This window comes from Pseudorca crassidens, chromosome 8 (assembly GCF_039906515.1).
Source record: "Pseudorca crassidens isolate mPseCra1 chromosome 8, mPseCra1.hap1, whole genome shotgun sequence".
Taxonomy (NCBI): Eukaryota; Metazoa; Chordata; class Mammalia; order Artiodactyla; family Delphinidae; genus Pseudorca; species Pseudorca crassidens.
The window spans coordinates 96329170-96349376 of record NC_090303.1 but is presented as its reverse complement, the minus strand read 5'-3'; the positions used below and the strand labels follow the sequence as shown (position 1 = coordinate 96349376).

The window sequence follows — 20207 nt, the reverse complement described above, 5'->3', positions numbered from 1 at the left end:
TAATTCTTAGAAGCTCTTCGGACCCTAATGATCTTCCTCCTGGCTATACATTGCCTTTGCCATTTGTTTATGCCATTTTTGTACACAGAGAGGTTATTAAGTTAAAGGTAGTCAAATTTATCAGTCTTTTTCTTTCAGATTTGTAATTTCTGTGTCATAAATCATCTTTCTATTCCCTGTGGTTGTAAAGATGTTCTCACAGTTTAGTTTTGAGGGCGATTTTTTTAGGTTTCTCCTTTCACCTGAAATTGATTTTTGTGTATGATATGAGTTAGGGATCTGATTTTTTTTCCTTACTGATAACCAACTGCCCTAGCATCATTTATCATCCTTTTTCCAGTGATTTGTGATATACCATAAGTTTTCATATTCATGGGTGTGTTTCTTTGATCTCTAGTCTCTGCCTTTGACTTACATTCTTCTTCCTGTACTGATACCACACTGCCTTAATTAACATAGCTTTATAATAAATATTGAAATGTGTTGAGTCTACCAACCTTGTTCTTCGAAATTTTCATGGCTATTCCTGGCTTTTTTCTCTTCTTTGTAAACTTTAGCATTAGCGTGACAAGTGTCACGCATACAATTCCATCGTAATTTTTATTGGGATTACATTTAATTTACAGATTATTTTGGGGAGACCAGAACAATTGGGGAAGAGAATTCCTGCATGAAACTGAGTCTTCCCATCCATAAACATAATGTATCTCTCCATTTAATTAGAACTTTTTAATTGCTTTTGATAATTAAAAAAATTTGTCTAAAAGATTCTGTACTTCTTACATAAGATTTGTCTGTAGAAACCTTGTATTTTGTGCTGCTATTGTAACTACACCTTTAAAAATTACAGGACTTCCCTGCTGGTCCAGTGGTTAAGACTCTGTGCTTCCAATGCAGGGGGCGTGGGTTCAATCCCTGGTCGGGGAACTAATAACATTCTGCGTGGTGCGGCCAAAAAATAAATAAAAATGATATTTTCTGAGTTCATTGGTGCTATATACACATACAAGTGACTTCAGTAGATTATATTAATATATTTCTGAATACTTCCATTGTTTCTAAAAAAGTGACTTGGGTTTTCTATAGAGCCACATTTTTGTTAGTAATCGAGTTTTCTTTCTTCTTCATCTGTAACAAATAGGATTGTGTTCAGTTATGAGTAACTGAAATAGTAGCTTTAAAAACTGACCCCCTTTCCCCCTTCATGTAACAAAGTATAGAGTTAAGTAGTTACAGGGCAAGGTTTCTATGGTTTCCTCAGCCTTTGCCTCAAAACATAAGATGTCTCTGTTGCAACTCCAGCCACTATGTTCCCCGTTCGGCATCAGGTGGGAAAAAACGGAAGAGAGGAAGTAGGGCAGCACATATTGCTGGAAAACAAGGCATCAGGGATTCCCAGCATTTCCAGAAATCCTTCCTGCATCTAATCTTTTGCCTCAGTGGCTAGAACTATCAAATACCACCCTAGCAGCAAAGGAGTCTGGGACATGAAATTTTTTAATCTAAGGACATAGTCACCGCAAATAAAACCGAGGTCCTGTCAGTGAGGAAAGAAAGAATGAGTAGGAGTCTGCTCTTCTTTCAAAAAAATGCCTTTTCTTTGTCTGCCATCTTGATGAACACTTTAGCCACATATATAATAAAAACTCTTTTAACTTTCTTCCAGCCATACTCTTCTGGATTTCTGTTGTTGCTGTCGATGAATCCACGATCAGACTAATTCTTATTTGTTTATAATGCCTTTAACTCTATCAACTCTTTAGACCTTATGTTTTTCTTTGATGTTCTGCAGATTTACTACAGTATGTTTAAGTGTAACTTCTCTCTTGTTCTAGTTGGTTTTCCTTAGCTCTGATAATTGGTGTTCATTGATTCTCAAAATTTTTCAGATATCCCCGTTTTTCAGACAAGGGCATGGTAGTTCAAAGCCCTAGTTAGTGATTTGCCCAAATTCATATCGTTAAGGGATTGATACACTCAAAATTTGAATTCAGGTCTTCAATGCTGTTTTTCCTGTTTCTAACTAGTAAATGAAAGACCTTCCATATAAAATAAGTTGATGTTTTAAAAAAAATCACTAAAATGAATTTGGGATAAAGAGAAAAACACAAGAGGAAGTTAACTGTAGACAGGGGAAAGAAAGTAAAGGAGATAGGAAAGAGGACAATAATGGTAGGAAATTAAAAGTAATTTGGAAGAAAAATAAAAATGCTGAGGGACAGAACTTTTAACTTCTCAACACTTTTGCCTAAGAAAAATATTAAATGGTGTTGCCCTCCATTTGCCCAGGCCTCTGCTTTATAACACTCAAATTGAGTTTGAAATTATGCATTCAGTGTTCTTCATTGTTCCTTTTTTTGTGTTTTTTCAAAGAAGTATAGATATAAATGACAGAGTGAAATAATTTTGTAGCATTGACTGAAAGAGACTCAAATCTAGTCCAAGTGAAAGAGTTCTGAAAGAAAAAAAATTCTGAGAAAACAGTTTGAAAAGATTTTTCATCTCTATGGAAATGCTTTGTAATAGTGTGTACAGGTACCAAGATTTTCTGCAGGAGTTCTCTGTGAGTTTTTTTTTCCTGTCTATCTATCTAGCTATCTATTTATTTATACATCTTTATTGGAGTGTAATTGGTTTACAATGGTGTGTTAGTTTCTGCTGTATAACAAAGTGAATCAGCTATACATATACATATATTCCCGTATCCTCTCCCTCTTGCGTCTCCCTCCCACCCTCCCTATCCCACCCTTCTAGGTGGTCACAAAGCACGGAGCTGATCTCCCTGTGCTATGCGGCTGCTTCCCACTAGCTATCTATTTTACGTTTGGTAGTGTATATATGTCCATGCCACTCTCTCACTTCGTCCCAGCTTACCCTTCCCCCTCCCCGTGTCCTCAAGTCCATTCTCTAGTAGGTGTGCGTCTTTATTCCCGTCCTGCCCCTAGGTTCTTCATAACCATTTTTTTTGTTTGTTTTTTTAGATTCCATATATATGTGTTAGCATATGGTATTTGTTTTTCTCTTTCTGACTTACTTCACTCTGTATGACAGACTGTAGGTCCATCCACCACTGTGAGGATTTTTAAGTGCCAGCCTAACAAGGGAACAGTTCAAGCATCTATTAAAAAACAACAACAACAACTACAGTTGTTATTAATGCATTTTCAGTGAGAAACTCTTAATTCTCACTCCATTATGCCTCACAAGGTGATTCTAGTCAGTTGTCATGGTTCAACAATAGCTATACACACTTAGGGTATAACCTTTGTGAGCTCACGCCACTAATGTGTGAGATGTTTCATGTTTCTAAATGTCTTTATTATTATTTTAATTATTGCTTTTCTAGTCCAGCCCTTGAAAAAAAGCATTCTGAAACTGTGATGTCAACATTTCCTCTTTGATTCGAGGACAATATCTTTTGTGTCTTCATTCTTTTCATAATCAGTGACCCTCTTTGAGTTGAAGAGATTGTTACAATTTTTACATAAAACACATGCTTCAAGGATCAAAGTTGATGATAATAAGGATGGCTTTTAAAAAATTAATTTTTTTTTTGCCCCAAGGAAGATGTTAGCTAAAGTTTCCCTCCCCAGGACCATTTTCTCAAGTTTACAGTTTGGTGAAATGACTGTATTTCATCATAGCCAAGATGTCATCAGTTGTAAGATGCATTATTATTTTGTGTACGCTGAGAAATAAATGCTACTAATTATAATTGCAGAGATGTGGGGAAATATATGTTAAAACTGATAAAATATGGTAGATAAAATAGAATAGAAATTTACGAATCAAACTATGTGCACAGACATACCACTTTTAAACCTGTTGTGAAAAATTGCCTCTGAAATGGGCAAAAAGATACCTGTGTGTCTTTCAGTGGATTGTTTGGCCTGGTCTAGAGGCCCTTGAAAGGTTATATGATTCTATAGGATACCTAGCTTTTCATCGTCTTTGATTATTTTGCAGTGTTGTGGAATTAGAAGGTAACTGATAAAGGGCAGATCATTACTGTATATGATTCCTGTTCATATAAGTCAGTTGAACTTTTGTTCTGTGAAAACTCCATGGATTATCACCCTATATAAATGGCCAATTTTCCATCCATTAGCAAATCCACTTCAGCACTCCTTGTTGTCTAAATAGGTCTGTCCTTTGCAGTCTCCTTTGAACCAGTGTTTTACATCATAATAGTTTTCTCATTAATTAATGACTTAATTGAAATCTTTGACGTGTTCATTTTATATTTGTTTGAGTCATTATTTTACACTTTAAAAATTAAAAAAAAATTGTAATCACCTATGGTATTTAAAGGATCACAAGCTGTTGCAGTCTTTAAAAAAAAAAAACAGTGTAAAGTGTTATTGCAAAATACCACTTCCGGTTGTATGCGGTAGGTCAGAGGGCGCTCTGGGACAAAGGTCTAATGATGTCACTTCCATATTTGTATCCCGGAAAAGGTCTCACAAAGGGCTGTACTTGAACTGTGCACTCTGTATCTATAAAGGATCATGGCCATGACTGAACCTTTTAAGCAAAAGAAATCAGACCAATACGCTCTTCTAGAAGGCAAAAGTTGATTCCAGTACTAGTAAACTAAGCTGGAAGGAAATGACTTTTTTTTTTTAATTATTATTATTTTTTTGCGTTACGCGGGCCTCTCACTGTTGGGGCCTCTCCCATTGCGGAGCACAGGCTCCGGACGCGCAGGCTCAGCGGCCACGTCTCACGGGCCCAGCCGCTGCGCGGCATGTGGGATCCTCCCGGACCGGGGCACGAACCCGCGTCCCCTGCATCGGCAGGCGGACTCTCAACCACTGCGCCACCAGGGAAGCCTGGGGAAATGACATTTTTTAAGCAGTGTTATTGAAATATAATTCACGTATTATAAAATTGTTCTGTTCTTGATCACAGAAAGAAAGCACCCAGTGTTTTTACCATGAACTATGATGTTAGCTGTTGGTTTTTCACAGATGTCCTTGATCAGATTGAGGACATTCTGTTCTGTTCCTAGTTTGTTGAGTGGTTTTACCATGGAAGGGTTTTGGACTTTGCTTTTTCTTTTTGGTCTATTGAGATGATCATGTGATTTTTTTTTTAAAAATCCTGTTGATATAATAATATATTACATTAATTGAATTTCCGATATTAAATCAAACTTAAATCCCTCGGATAAGTTCCACTTGGTCACGATGTATAATTCTTTCTCTGTGTTGCTGGATTCAGTTTCCTAGTATATTTTTGAGGATTTTTGCGTCCACATTCCTAAGATACATTGTTTTGCAGAGTTTTTTTCTTGTGATGTCTTTGACTGGTTTTCTAATCAGGGTGGGACTGACATCTGCTCTTAAAGTCCAGGCATTCAGGAGGGAACCTCCAGGGAAGTCAACCAAGGCAGCAAGAGTGAAACACCAGTGAAGTAGGTCTAGCAGACAGGATGCAGATTTGGGGAGGACATAGCATAGAGGAAACTCTGGTTGCGGGAGACACCTGAAGTGTGTTCTGCCCCAAAGATAGGTGGCGCCTTGTGCCTTTTGCCCTCCTTTAGTTGTGTGCTTGCTGCTAGAGACAGGAGGGAGGAGAGAATGAGACCTGTAGGGCCAGCTCGTATCTAATGAATACATAACAGGGGCTGGCTGGCCCTTCTAAGGAGGAAGTTTAGGTCACTGAACATTTAAACAAGCCCAACCTGCTGGGGAAGCAGTTTCATTTACAGGAAATTCTACTGAATAATCTCTAAGTGTTCCTTTAAAAAGCAATTATCTCCTTCTCTTGGATAAAGACAAGGAGCAGCCTTTCCCCCTTCTGTGTTTAATTAACCATCAATGGCTTTGCATCTTCACTGCTTTATATTATTAATTTAGAAAAGTCATTAATGTTTCCATAGGTCATTTTTATTTATAAATAGAAAGTGCTAGCTATAAATTCCAATATTGATTTTTCTCCAATAATAACTTTGTACTAAGGATCTTTCAAACCTGAGGAATAATAAGTTCCCTCACAAATTTATGTAAATTTAAATGTGTGAAAGATTTATTTTTCGCAGTAGCTGTACCTAGAATATTACATTTATTTATATATGTCTAAATAAATTAGGATGATAATTACAGATAAATATTTTCACAAAGGTTTCTCAAGGAAGCCTTACATTTCTATTTGTAGGGCCCTGAATATTTTCAAATATTTGGTAAGATTTAAAGTGTAACAGTGCATACTGAGTTCATTGCTCTAGGCTGTATTAAGTGTTTTTTTTTTAATTGGAGTATAGTTGATTTATAATGTTGTATTAGTTTCTGCTGTACAGCAAAGTGAGTCAGTTATACATATACATATATCCACTCTTTTTTAGATTCTGTTCCCATAGAGTTCCCTGTGCTATACAGTAGGTTCTTATTAGTTATCTATTTTATATATAGTAGTGTATATATGTCAGTCCCAATCTCCCAATTTATCCCTCCCCCCACTTCCCCCTCAGTAACCATAAGTTTGTTTTCTACACCTGTGACTCAATTTCTGTTTTGTAAATAGGTTCATTTGTACCATTTTTTTAGATTCCACGTATAAGTGATAGCATATGATATTTGTCTTTGTCTGACTTCACTTGGTATGACAATCTCTAGGTCCATCCATGTCGCTGAAAATGGTATTATTTAGTTCTTTTTTATGGCTGAGTAATACTCCATTATATATATGTACCACATCTTCTTTATCCATTCCTCCGTCGATGGACATTTAGGTTGCTTCCATGTCCTGGCTATTGTAAATAGTGCTGCAATGAACATTGGGGTGCATGTATCCTTTCGAATGATGATTTTCTTCAGATATATGCCCAGGAGTGGGATTGCTGGATCATATGGTAGTTCTATTTTTAGTGATTTCTTATTTTGTCAACTATGTTATGGAAATAACAGAGCATTACATTCTTGATTAATGGAATATATTAAAAAAGAAACCTTTATTGTTGATACCACATCTTGATTTTTTAATGTATCCTTGATAATACGTGCCAGCAAATGACAATTTCTATGATGTATAGTCCAGACTCTATGACTGTTATTTCCTTGACTTAGAATCTAGGATAATTATACTGATAGTATCAGAATGTTGAAAGGCACATCATCGTTTGTCTTGACCTGTGATTTTCAAATGAAATAATGAAGATCTAAAAGTGACTTCCACAAATCACATGGTGTTGTAGGGCCAGAGCTGGCCTGGAACACAGATGTCTCTATCCCAACAGGGCTTTTTCCTCCTAGGCTCCTTCACTACTAGCAGTGTAGAAAACTTTGATATTTGATAATAGATTCAAATATATATAAAGATAGGTAAATGTAAAATGTGTGATGTTTGATAGGTAGATTGAAAAAATATAACCATATTTGTTAAAATTTTCATGATATAAGTTTTCAGCTTGTATCAGTTCCAAATTGCTGCTATAACAAATTACCACAAACTAGAGGCCTAAAACAAGCTCATCATGTACAGTTCTGGAGGTTGAAGTCCCGAATGGGTCTCATGAGACTAAAATCCAGGTATTGACAGAGCTGCAGTCCTCCTGGAGGCTAGGGTGGAGAATCCTTTTCTTACCATTTCAGCCTCCAGAGGCTGCCCACATTTCTTGACTCATTCCTTCCTTCATTGTCAAGGCCATCAGTGTAGCGTCATCAGTTCTCTCTTTCTCTGACCTCTGCTTCTATTGTCACCTCTCTTTCTCTGACTCAGACTCTGAGCCACCCTCTTTTAAGGACGTTGTGACTACCCTGGGTAATCCAGGATAATCCTAGCTCATGCTTTTTAATTTAATCACATCTGAAAAATCCCTCCTGCCATGCAAGTAACTTATTTACAGGTTCTGAGGATTATAATGTGGACATTTTGGGGGTGCCATTATTGAGGCTGTCATTTAAGTCTGTAATCAATAAGTTCAGTAATTTCCTGGAATAATACGTATTGAATACGGTTATTACATCACTGAATCTTTACAGTTACTCTGAAAAGTAATGTATGAAGACTGTTTACATGTCCTTGAGAAACTGAATCTCAGTGTTACTCATCGTGGCCTCAGATAACATGTGGTAAAGACTCAAGACAAAATAGACACAAAATATTGTGTGAGCATGATTTATTTGGTGTCCACAAAGAGGGGTGAGAGAGACAATTTCCATTCACTCTGGTTTCTGTTCTCCAAGGATTGTGGTCAAGTTTAGTCCAGTGTATATTCTGATCCCTGGGAGCCATGAAGGAAGTCAGAAGGTTTGCATCTGGTCAGCCGTGAGTTTGTAATCGGGCTTTTATTAGACATATTCCTTCTTTCTATCCTTTTTTGAGTGCTTCTCTTTTTTAGCCTTTGAGGCTGCATTTTAATGAGAAACTGATAGTTTCTACCAATAACAGGCAGCAATCTGATGTGTGATTAAGATGGTGAAAAACAAAAGGCAGAGAATTTGACTCTTGTATTGCTTTCTTAGTTACATATTATTTGAGTCTCAGGACTCTGCGGGTCCTTAACCATCGATCAGATATGTATCATTAATTTGCTGAGCACGCATACACCAGCAGACTACTGACTGACTGCCTGCCTGCTCTCACTTTTATCCCTGCCCCTTCCACACACACAGACACCAATGCCGCACGCATATACTTGCACTACAATATGGTGCAAGTTTGGGTTTTCTCACTATATACATAGATTTGATCAGTCTGGGGTCATAGAACACAGAACTGCTGCTTTTGATAAGTTCTGAATATTAACACTGAGGAATAATCGCACAAAATGACAATCATGGGGAACTTGAGGACCCAACTTTTATGAAAAAGGCAAAGTTGGGTAAGGGGGAGCTTGATAAGCAGTAGATATTATTTCTCTGGGGAGAAAAATACAAAGAGGAACAAGATTTTTTTTTTAGACTATGTTATTCTGCAGGATTTTCAGAAATTATACTGGTAAGCAAATATTACATTTGCCAGACATATAAGACTAATGACATACAGCCTACAACAAATTTGTATTAAATACTGTATATTTCGTGAACTCAGCTCCAATTCTGTTTTCTATGTTATAGTATTTGAAGCAGATATGAATGATTTTTCTTAAGTCCTTACCCTTTTGTGATTCTGCTACAGCACAAGAAACCAACAGTAATTTACTGTATGCCATAATCATCCTGTTTTGTTTTTAGAAAACTCCCAACAACCTGACAACACACATTTGTTATGGTTGAGTCTAGGCATTTAAATATCAAAACAGTTAACATGCATTTGTAGGGAATATGACAAATGGGAATGTGTGAGCAGACCAATTTTTCATTGACCTGCATTCAAGAACACTATTATAACTCAGGCACGCCTCCCAAGTTGTTTAAATGAGTTGATTTCCTAGTATTTATGTGGGCAGGTTGACTGATGAGAATGACTTTGGTATAAGCTCAAGAGTCCCTTTCTATTTCCCCTCGTCCAGGCTTCACCTTTGTGCTGATTCAGATGTGAGCTCTGTGCATTCAACCATCCAGCTAATATACTGAGACAAGAAAGCAATAACTTTTGCTCATTACATGAATTGTAGAGAAAGAATCAAGGGGTTCCGATGAATAAACTTTTACTATGGGAACAGCTCACTGGGCATAGTTTTCTTCTGGGTCCAAATAATCATATTGTGTGTTTTGAATATACTTTCTTCTACCTGTCTTTTCTCTACACTCATTCTTATTCAGGTATAACATCAACTCTTTTATGAATGCAGAGTATTATTATCCTCATTTTATAGATGAGGAAACTGAGACCCAGAATGTTCAATGAATTGTCCAAGTTCATGTCTCCTAACTCAGTCCTCCATGCACAGAAAGTGGATCCGTCACTGGTTATTTACATATCTATTTTTAAAAGCTTTCGACTTGGTGAAGTAAACTATCTCAACATCCTTTTTCTAAATGAAAATAGAATTTTCCCGGACATTGGGCAGGTTCTAAGACAAAGGAGACAGAGAATTAACACCTTGGCAATTAAACTCATGATATGAGCCCTACCTAAGACATTCCTTTCCACTCTGTGAGCCACAAATCAGAACCCATGCAGATTTGAAGAGTGTGTAAATTAAGTGTAACTTATGCTCACCTGATGTGTGATGTCTGGGGTGATTATAAACCAAATGTCATTCATCGCGGTTCTCAAGTATTTGTGGTAAGGACTCAAGGGAAAAAAAGATTTACATTCACAAAGGGGGATAAATGGTTAAAGCAGGATTTTTGACAAAAAGGAAGGAGCAATGATAAAAGGGCAAGATGGTTTGGCTGCCGGAGGTTTAGATGGCAGGCAGGTTTCTCAGCTGTGAGCTGCTCCTGTGTCCTGTAGATTGCTTGGAGGCCAGATTGTGAAAAAGCTGAAAGTATTTAGAGAACACTAGGCTTAAATTAAAAGAAGGGCAGATCACACTGGGGAAATGCCCAAAATGCAGACTAAATTAGAAGCATCTGCATAAAGACGCTTTGAAATATGTCTGTGGACCCCAAATAAAGTTTGTAGTGAAGAAATATTTGCATAATGTGTTTTTGTTACAGTGCAAGGGAAACTCAACGTACAGATTACATAGAGAGAAAGTTCTCAAGCTTAAGAGGTGTATTTGGGAACTAGCAAGGGAGGGTAGAGGTCTTCTTCTGGTTTTGAGATTATAAAACAGCCAAAAAAGGAAACAAATCAATGCTTTAAACCATTTGACAAAGTAACTCTCTGGAGATTATTGTATAACATGTAACTTACCTTCTTCTCTCTGTGTAATTTGTACCTTGAGTTTCCCTTGAAACGCAGCAAAAAACATTTATACAGCTATTTACTTCAGTTAATAATGTGGAGGGAAGATGACAGTAGGGTTCAAGCCCTGACTGTGAAACGAGTGAATTATATGGCCCCAGGACGTCATACGCATCCTTCATCTATACCAAGAGGGTTGCTAGATGATGTCAGAGGTTTTCTTCAGCGTGGAACTGTGGCTTCTGAAGCCACAGAGAAATAAGCGGGTCCAGATCATAAATGCCAGGAGCTTAATGTTCAAGGAGACACCTCTCTCCCCCTTAATTCCCTATGTGATAGCAATTAAAGTCCCCGTGGGAAGCAGCAAGAGGACCAGACTCAGGAGACTTCTGTCTGGGGTTGCTGTGCAGCCCCTCTTCGCATAGATTTCGTGCGATGTGGTTCACTGTATGGAAGTGGCTTTGAATGTTGCAAAGGAGGACGTCCTGTGTCATCGTTACAGTTTATCATCTCTTGCTGAAGGTTCTCACTCTTCAGAAGTTCACAGTGAGGCTAGAAATGGGAGATGGTCATGATTATTCCTCATTTACTCTGAGAAAGAATGGACGCTCTGGCTGCAGGAATACAACATTTTCTGATAATGATTTATTAGTAGTGTTGTGATCTCCTGCTTGCCCCACTGCCATGTCATACTTTGGCCGCCTCTCAATTTATTTGCAAGGTTTCACTTTGGAGAAATCATATCGGCCTTTTTCACTCATCTGTTTTCTAGACCACATTTAATTGCAAATTAACAACTCGTCTCTCAACTGTTCCTAAGTCTGGCTTTTCGTGTGTGTGTGTGTGTGTGTGTGTGTGTCTGTGTGTCTGTGTGTGTGTGTGTGTGTGTGTGTGTGTCTGTGTGTGTGTGTCTGTGTGTGTGTGTGTCTTAAGAACGTGCTTAGAAAACATTATCAAAGCAAGAAGGCTTTCTGATTTTACTAGCTACAATTGATAACCAATTTTTATTTTTAACTATCGAAAAAAATTATTTATTTGCAGTATATCAGTGTTAAGTCTGCCAGGAGAGAGAAACAGGTTCTGGGCAATTTAAATCTGACATATAATTAAGAAAAATACATGTTCAAACCTGAGGTGCTTTCAGTTGACCTGAATCCCACCAAAGGCTGATATTCTACAGATAAAGTAGATAAAGTTTTATTTCCTATACCTTGCATGGCACATTACTAACTAACAGGCAAATTAAATAAAGAAGGCTCCCCCGTTCTAGAAGGATACATTACCGAGGGCGGTGAGTATCTGGCTTGTGCTTGTTGGACAAAGTGAAGAAAGGCAGAGGTGCCGGCCTCCCTCTCATCCCGACCCACTGCTGCTGCAATTTTGATGTAATTATGAGCGCTGCTCTCACCTGCCATGAGGTTTCATTCTCTTTCCTTTAAAATGTGTGACTTTGAACTAAATGATCTCAATCTTTTTCATTAAGTCTTTCTTCTTTATTCTCAATAGCAGAATTAGACTATTTTGTTCTCTCCTCCTGAATACCTGTGAAAAGCACTTGAGATCCAACATACATGCCATTTCCCCCTTAAAACATGTCCCCAACCCCTAGTATTCTCAGAATATGTTCTCCCTTGAATATCTTCCTCTCCCTTACCCCCCACTAAAATCTTCACTCATCTTCAAGAGCCATTTCAAATCACATCCCTCACGAAGCTTTCCTGATTAAATGTGATTTTTCTTTCTTAACTTTGAATTCCTAAAGTGTGCTGTGCACCTCTCTTCAGTATGTTTACCTATTAGTGGCATTCTCTGCAGATTTTTTATTCCTTTTATTAGAATGCATTCGCCTCAAGGATTTGGTGCTGTCATCTGTGTTTCCTCCTCGTCCTCTGGGATAGAGCCTTGCATGTTTTGTGTAATTAGCAACCTTTTTAAAATGAGCAAGTGCATTTTACCCCCATGAATTCTGTAATGGGACACAGAGTCAATTGCATTATGGTAAAAGATGCCGAAGCAAGAGTTCTATACTGTAAACCTTTAAAACAATTAGAATAATGAGGGCTAAGTTCAATTTTAAGGGTGAAAATAGTTGTAAACCCTGCCAAAAGTTGATATGGTTTAAAGTGATGCCATTTAGAATATGAATGTTAGTTACCAGAGATGGCTTTTTAATATGAGTGTGTGTGTGTGTGTGTGTGTGTGTGTGTGTGTGTGTGTGAGAGAGAGAGAGAGAGAGAGAGAGAGAGAGAGAGAGATGCCTATCTAGGGAGTGGGCAGTGCAGGAGTGAATATGTAGAAATCTCACCATGTTGAGGATTTGGAGTGTTCGATGAATTCATTGCTCCCCTAGATGCTTTTCTCTGACCCATTTGTTTACTGCTCTTAATATGAGGCAAGGTCTAAAGCATTTCATTTTTAGATTCCCCTCTTACAGATGTTGAAGATGGTGGAAAACTATAATGTGGGGGCAAGTATCATTATAAAAAGAAAAGAAAATGGGATTGGTTCTCTTATTGTGTCTTAATTCATGAAACTTCTAATATTTGCTGTGCAAAAAGAAGAAAAACAGGAAAGTCCTAGTTTGGTTTATTCTACTGTGTCCTACAGGGCACTCTTACAGTATTATATAAATGTAAAAATTGGGTTTGTTTGTTCCAGTCATTTTGTATCTTTATCCAATTAACTAGATTATTAATTTCTCTAGTTTATGAGCCCTTTAAGTTTTCCTTCCCATTATTTAGAGTTTTGTAGTTGAAACTTTATAGTTAACTGTGTTTTCTGTTTAACTTTACCCATGAATACAATTTTAATAAAGAACGTAGGAATAGAAGAAGAAAATGAGACTAGTACATCAATAACCTTATTGCACTTGCCCCTAAATAGTCTAAGAATTCAGTGGGCAGTGGTGGGGAGGTTACTTTGCTATGTCTGTCAATAAAGCCAAACAAATTGATGACAAATTGTTACCCAGACGTGAATAGATTTATTTTGCTCTCTTCATTTCTCATTAAGAAAATGCTTGTCCTTTCCTTGGTCTGGTCCTGAGTTCCTTCTCTCTATCAACTGTCCCTAAATGATCTTATCACAGCCTATAACCTTAAATACATCTACATGCCATTGCTTCTCTCATGTATAGCTCCACCCCTTACCTCTCTGATTTTCTTCATTGCCCTGGAATTCTGGGAACATAAGCTGCTCTAGAGCATAGAAACTTCATGTCTTTTGTTTAGAAGTTGTCCCTCCTGCAGAGAAGAGTGTCTGGTGCAGAGGTGTTGTTGAGTAAACCTTTGTTGAATGAATGTCTAAGAACCTTATGTAAGATAACATGACCACGGCAAAATGTTTGGGTTTTGCTCCACCTGTTCTTTCTGTTTTCCCCGTGTCAGTAAACCAACACAGACACAGTTGCACAAACCAAGAACCTAGATGACTTCTTCCTTTCTCCGTGTCTACTCTTCCATGATCAAAGTCCAGGCCATCTTCTTTTTCTTTAACATCTTTATTGGAATATAATTGCTTTACAATGGTATGTTAGTTTCTGCTTTATAACAAAGTGAATCAGCTGTACACACACACACACACACACACACACACACACACACACACACACACACACACACACACACACACACACACACACACACACACACACACACACACACACACCCACCCATATCTCCTCCCTCTTGCATCTCCCTATTCCCACCCCTCTAGGTGGACACAAAACACCGAGCTGGTCTCCCTGTGCTATGTGGCTGCTTCCCACTAGTTATCTGTTTTACATTTGGTAGTGTATATATGTCCATGCCACTCTCTCACTCCGTCCCAGCTTACCCTTCCCCCTCCCCGTGTCCTCAAGTCCATTCTCTACGTGTGCATCTTTATTCCTGTCCTGCCCCTAGGTTCTTCATCACCATTTCTTTTTTTAGATTCCATATATATGTGTTAGCATACGGTATTTGTTTTTCTCTTTCTGACTTACTTCACTCTGTATGACAGACTCTAGGTCCATCCACCTCACTACAAATAACTCAGTTTCATTTCTTTTTATGGCTGAGTAATATTCCATTGTATATATGTGCCACATCTTCTTTATTCATTCATCTGTCGATGGACACTTAGGTTGCTTCCATGTCCTGGCTATTGTAAATAGAGCTGCAATGAACATTTTGGTACATGACTCTTTTTGAATTATGGTTTTCTCAGGGTATATGCCCAGTAGTGTGGGATTGCTGGGTCATATGGTAGTTCTATTTTTAGTTTTTTAAGGAACCTCCATACTGTTCTCCATAGTGGCTGTATCACTTTACATTCCCACCAACAGTGCAAGAGGGTTCCCTTTTCTCCACACCCTCTCCAGCATTTATTGTTTGTAGATTTTTTGATGATGGTCTTTCTGACTGGTGTGAGGTGATACCTCATTGTAGTTTTGATTTGCATTTCTCTGATGATTAATGATGTTGAGCATCCTTTCACGTGTTTGTTGGCAATCTGTATATCTTCTTTGGAGAAGTGTCTGTTTAGGTCTCCGGCCCATGTTTGGCAGGCCGTCTTCTTATCTCTCCTGGAATCTGCAGTGGGCTTCTACTCCATCACCTCATTAAATCATCCTTCACAAAGTGACCAGAGCAATCGTCTTAAAGCCAAAATAAAACTGCATCTCCCAGCATTTGGAACCCTTTAATGACTTTACTTCATATTTCAAATAAAAGCCCCATTCCTGTCTGTGCCGAGGTCCTGCTCTAGGCTCTGGCCTCCTCCTGCCTCTCCAGCCACTGGTACCACTCTCCCCTCACTCCCTGGCTGTAGTCACGCTGCCCTTTTGGTTCCTGCCTTAGGCTCTTCGTACTTGTTTTTCTCTCTGCCCAGAATACTATTCTTCATGTCTTCCTATCTTCTGATGGATCTCCCACATTGTATCATTTGAGTCTCAGCTAAGATGTTACTTCTTTATGGAGACTGTTTCTCGTAAGCAGATCTGAAATAGTACCCACGCCCTCTCCTCCCAACAAAGCCCAGTGCCCTGTTTTACCTTCTTCATTGCAGTCATTACTGTTCGACTCTTATTAAATTATTGATAGCTCTCTTCCCCTCAGTAAAAGTTAAGCTTTATGAGAGCAAGGACATTGCCTGTCTAGATCTTTGCTTTATCTTGAGTCCTTAGAATGGTTCCTGCACAGAGTGAGCAGCTAGTTGCTGAATGTAAACTCTCCACAGGATGGCGTCACGTGGTAGGTGTCAGAATTGAATCGGGAAAGAAGGATTAGCCTCGTTAAGCCTCTGAACCTCGCGTTCCATCTGCTTCGTTAAGAGTGGCTACAGTTAACTCTCTTAGAAAGAATTAGGGACAGCGGCCACTAAAGCAGAGCAGGAGGTTGGGGTGGAGATGGGTACACTGCCCTGCCTGGTCCCAGACTGTTTTGGACCAAAGCATAGAGGATGTAGAAGAGGCAGCACTAGGATGGAACCAGAGACAGTATTTGAGATGAATCAGAAATGGTAATATTTGCCAAGGGAGATCTTCTTTCTGTTTAACAGTCCGTCTAGCTAAGGTGTTTGAGAGCTCCCATAAAACAGAAGTCTTAAAGGAACCCTGTTTATCACCGCGATCCAATTCTGCTGTGTCCAGAATCTGTGGAGTCCAGCGCTGGACGGTAGGCTCTCAATCCACAGGAAAACCAAATCCTTCATGTTCTTCAGCTCATTATTGTCAGTCACTCATAGTTCACGGCCGGTGCCCTAGCATGGGCCATTTATTGATGCTCTGAAATCCACAGCTTCCATTTTCCGAATCCCTCCTTATTTTCTCGGCTCCTTTAAAGCAACTGTTGCCTTTTGAAGATGTACACCTCCAACCAGATGCTATCTTTCATTTCTCTGAATCTTCAAAGCATTTGGGAGTGTCTCTTCAAGGCATTCCAGCCTTGGATTGTAAGATCTGTATAATTGCCTTAGGTTCCTTCCCCTACCTAGATCAGAAATAGAGGCAGAAACTGGGTCCTAATCATTCCTATACCCTCTAAAACACAACCCCATGCCTTAGACGTTCGTGAATCAGTGTGAAACTTGAAAGAAATTCTGCTGTTTACTAGGTGTGTGACCTTGTGATTTACTTCTCTAAGCCAACACTTTCTCATCTCTAAAACTGAGTTAATGATAGAGAAAATAAAAACCACATCATAGGACTGTCAAAAGAATTAAGCAAGATAGCATATACAGTGCTTGGCACAGAGTGTAATAAGTAGTGGTTTTATTATGGTGATGGATTTTATGGGTTCCCCAAATGTCAACCCCAAGAGAACCCAAGAATGGCCTATCTTAAGTGACTATCTTTGATTCTAATATTAATGACCTTCTAAAATATTGACTGTCACAGGGCCAATAATAAATATAGTACCAAAAATTCAACTGTGAATATAGGCCTATATCCTTAAGAAAAAAGTTAACAGTGGAGAATCACTTCTGAGTCTTATAAATAGGAAACTGGATTTCCTAATGTGTAATTTAAAATACTTTGGGAGCATAAATACACCTGGGGCACTCAAGCTGTAAGCTGGTGACTCAGAGAACAAGGGCACTGAATGCCGAAATAAGCAACAGCAGATGCGGCCACTTAAGGTCTCAGAGCAAATTGCAGAAAATAAATTAATTCATTTAAACATGCGTGAATCTCCTAAGTGGGGGAATAACCTGAAATGGTGCTGAATGATTTCCTTAGTTATGTGTGTTCTGAAGTATTAGTAATACCTTGTTTTGTGCCTTTTACCTTTGATGAGAACAGATCCCAGAATCGTTTGCCTTATTGTTTTCAAAGTAATTTAGATTATAAAAACAGCAAATTCCAGTCAAAGTTCAGATTGGTTTCGTTGATTTGGAAAAGTGGATAGCAAGTTTATCAAAGGATAGACGGATCCTGGAGGGAATGAGAAGCGATTATGATTAAATCGTTAGAAAAGAGCTTTGGAGAGGCTGACATAATTTTGCAGAAACTTCTTAAAAGTTTGAAACTTGCCTACCTTTCTGCTAAAATATGTGCAAAGATTTTATCAGCTTGTCTGATGCTGTGTGGCCTGGCAGTTTAAGTCCTAAGAATCAGTGCACTCATCTGTAGACTACAGGGTAGGTTTAGTATATTTATCAGCATTATTACTCAGTTATTTCCAGATCTCATCAGATGTTTTAATTTTCATTCTGGGAACCGCAGACACGAAAATGCCAGCATTTTATGTCCTTGCGTACTTAAACTTTACGGTTGTATAACTGAATAAATAAAGGAAAAGGGGCCAGAAAGAGGAGGAGAGATGTCAGAAGCGGAAGCAAACTGTCAACTAAAGGCCTGTGATGTTCGATGACGTGTTCCACCTGATCTTTTAAAGGAGAAGGATTTAAGGAAATGACTACGCGCCCTGCACACGCTGGTCGTCAGGGTAGCTTTCTTGTATGGCAGCGGCTCATGTTTGATGCCAAGGCAGTGAGGGAGAGCTTGGCAGCAGAGCAGGCGCTCGAACTGAGGACACCTGGCTGTGGAATGGATGAAGCTTAGCCACGGATTTGGCAGCCCTGCCTGAGAACAAAAATAATCAGAAGAGTTGCCGAGAACCGTAAAACCAGGAGAGTAGGGATGTGAGATACATCAACCTGATTTTTTGAACATGGAAAAATATTAAACCTATTCTAAGTCTGTTAGGATGCCCATGATTTTCTGTGAGTTTCTGTTACTATAGTAATTTCTGTTTTGCCCTGGGACTATGAAGAGGATAAAGTCAGATACTTTGTTATTGTTTATTTTTTAAGTTTGGAAAAACACATACTTCTTAACCCCAGGGTTTAAATAATTTGTGACTTATGAATAAGTGCATATATCCCTGTAGTTGAATATTTCCTTTGATGCCAAAGGCTCATTATTTGTATGCTAATCTGTTCTCTTGGGAAGCTCTGATGTGTTACAATTGCAAATAATCTTTGAAATCTTTTGGAGCAACTATAAAAAAACCCAGTACATTCCAGGACGATGGTACAGCATTTGCAAGGCTTTGTCATGATAGGTCAGGAGGTATTTTATGTAGCTGGAGTGTGCATAGAGGTGGTGGAAAGATGAGAGATGATGTTGGAAATTTAGGTGGGATCAGATCATGTACTAGGAGAGGAAGTCTGGATTTATTCTGTAGGCAGTAGGGGAAGATTTTATTTCATTAAAAATTTTTTTTATTGGAGTATAGTTGATTTACAATGTTGTGTTAGATTCACAGCAATGTGAATCAGCTATACATACATATATACATATACATAGATATACATATATATACACATATATATATATATATATGTATATCTCCTCTCTTTTTTAGATTCTTTTCCCATATAGGTCATTACAGATTATTGAGTAGAGTTCCCTGTGCTATACAGTAGGTCCTTATTAGTTATCTATTTTATATATAGTAGTGTGTATATGTCAATCCCAATCTCCCAATTTATCCCTTCCCCCCCACCTTTCCCCCTTGGCAACCGTAAGTTTGTCTTCTACATCTATGACTCTATTTCTGTTTTGTAAATAAGTGGGAAAGAATTTAAACAGAGGAGGAAAATGATCACTTTTGTGTTTAACAACAATTCATGGAATCGTATGGACTGGATTACAGAAAGATACAGTAAATAACTTAAAAAAAAAATCAGACCATGTATGAAACTAGACTAACCTTATGTTAATTATTTGAATAAACACTCAAAAGAAGCATTTGTCACTCATTCTAAAGGGATAAGATCTTTTGAGTGACTCTTTAGAAAAGAAGATGCCTATATTGAATATATTACAATTGACCCTTGAACAACGCAGGTTTGAACTGCCCAGATCCACTTATACACACGTATTTTTCAGTAGTGAACGCCACAGTACTATACACTCTGTGGTCGCTTGAATCCAAGAATGAGCAAGAACCACTGATGCAGAGGACCGACTATAAATCATAGGTGGATTAACCCCCAGGTTGTTCAAGGGTCAACTGTACTGTCTTTTTCAATAGGTACCCTTGACCTTTAAAATTCCAAATTCAACTTCATGTCTGCTTATGAAAGAGGAAATTCTCTTCTTCAGTGACAGAGTTTGTGGGATCACTTGGTTCTTTACAACAAACACAAAATTCGAAGTGTCTCTTCTCCTTGTGAAATGTGACACATGTCTGTTTCTATAATTTATTCTGCCCTGTTGTTCTGACTCAACCAGGTAACCTGCTATTCATTTGTTTAAAACAAAGCGATGCAGCTTAAAGGGCCACATGTACTGCAAATGAAGTTCTTGAGACATTAGAAAATCATCACAATTACATATCCACAACCCCACACCCACTGTACCGTGTTTCACACCACGCGCTGCTGTTGATAGATGGATTATACTTGTAGGTAGAAATCAAATAATCAAAAATCAAATCAAATATATAATGAATATATTTGGATATGTATTTATGTATAGG

At 38.3% G+C, this 20207-nt stretch overlaps 1 protein-coding gene across 5 annotated transcripts in view; it reads left to right on the top strand.

Annotated features, from left to right (window-relative positions):
- The window catches only part of TPK1 (thiamin pyrophosphokinase 1), a 336815-nt gene that overhangs the window by 238494 nt on the left and 78114 nt on the right, over positions 1–20207 (top strand). Inside the window, exon 9 of one of the 5 annotated variants that reach the window (XM_067747288.1) lies at positions 9455–9596. The exons of 3 other annotated variants lie outside the window; for them this stretch is intronic. In XM_067747288.1, the coding sequence (XP_067603389.1) occupies positions 9455–9483 (29 nt within the window). In that variant the 3' untranslated portion in view covers positions 9484–9596. Of the gene's footprint in view, positions 1–8186; positions 8262–9454; positions 9597–20207 lie in introns of those variants that run through there. One more of the 5 variants, XM_067747286.1, reaches the window with a different exon arrangement.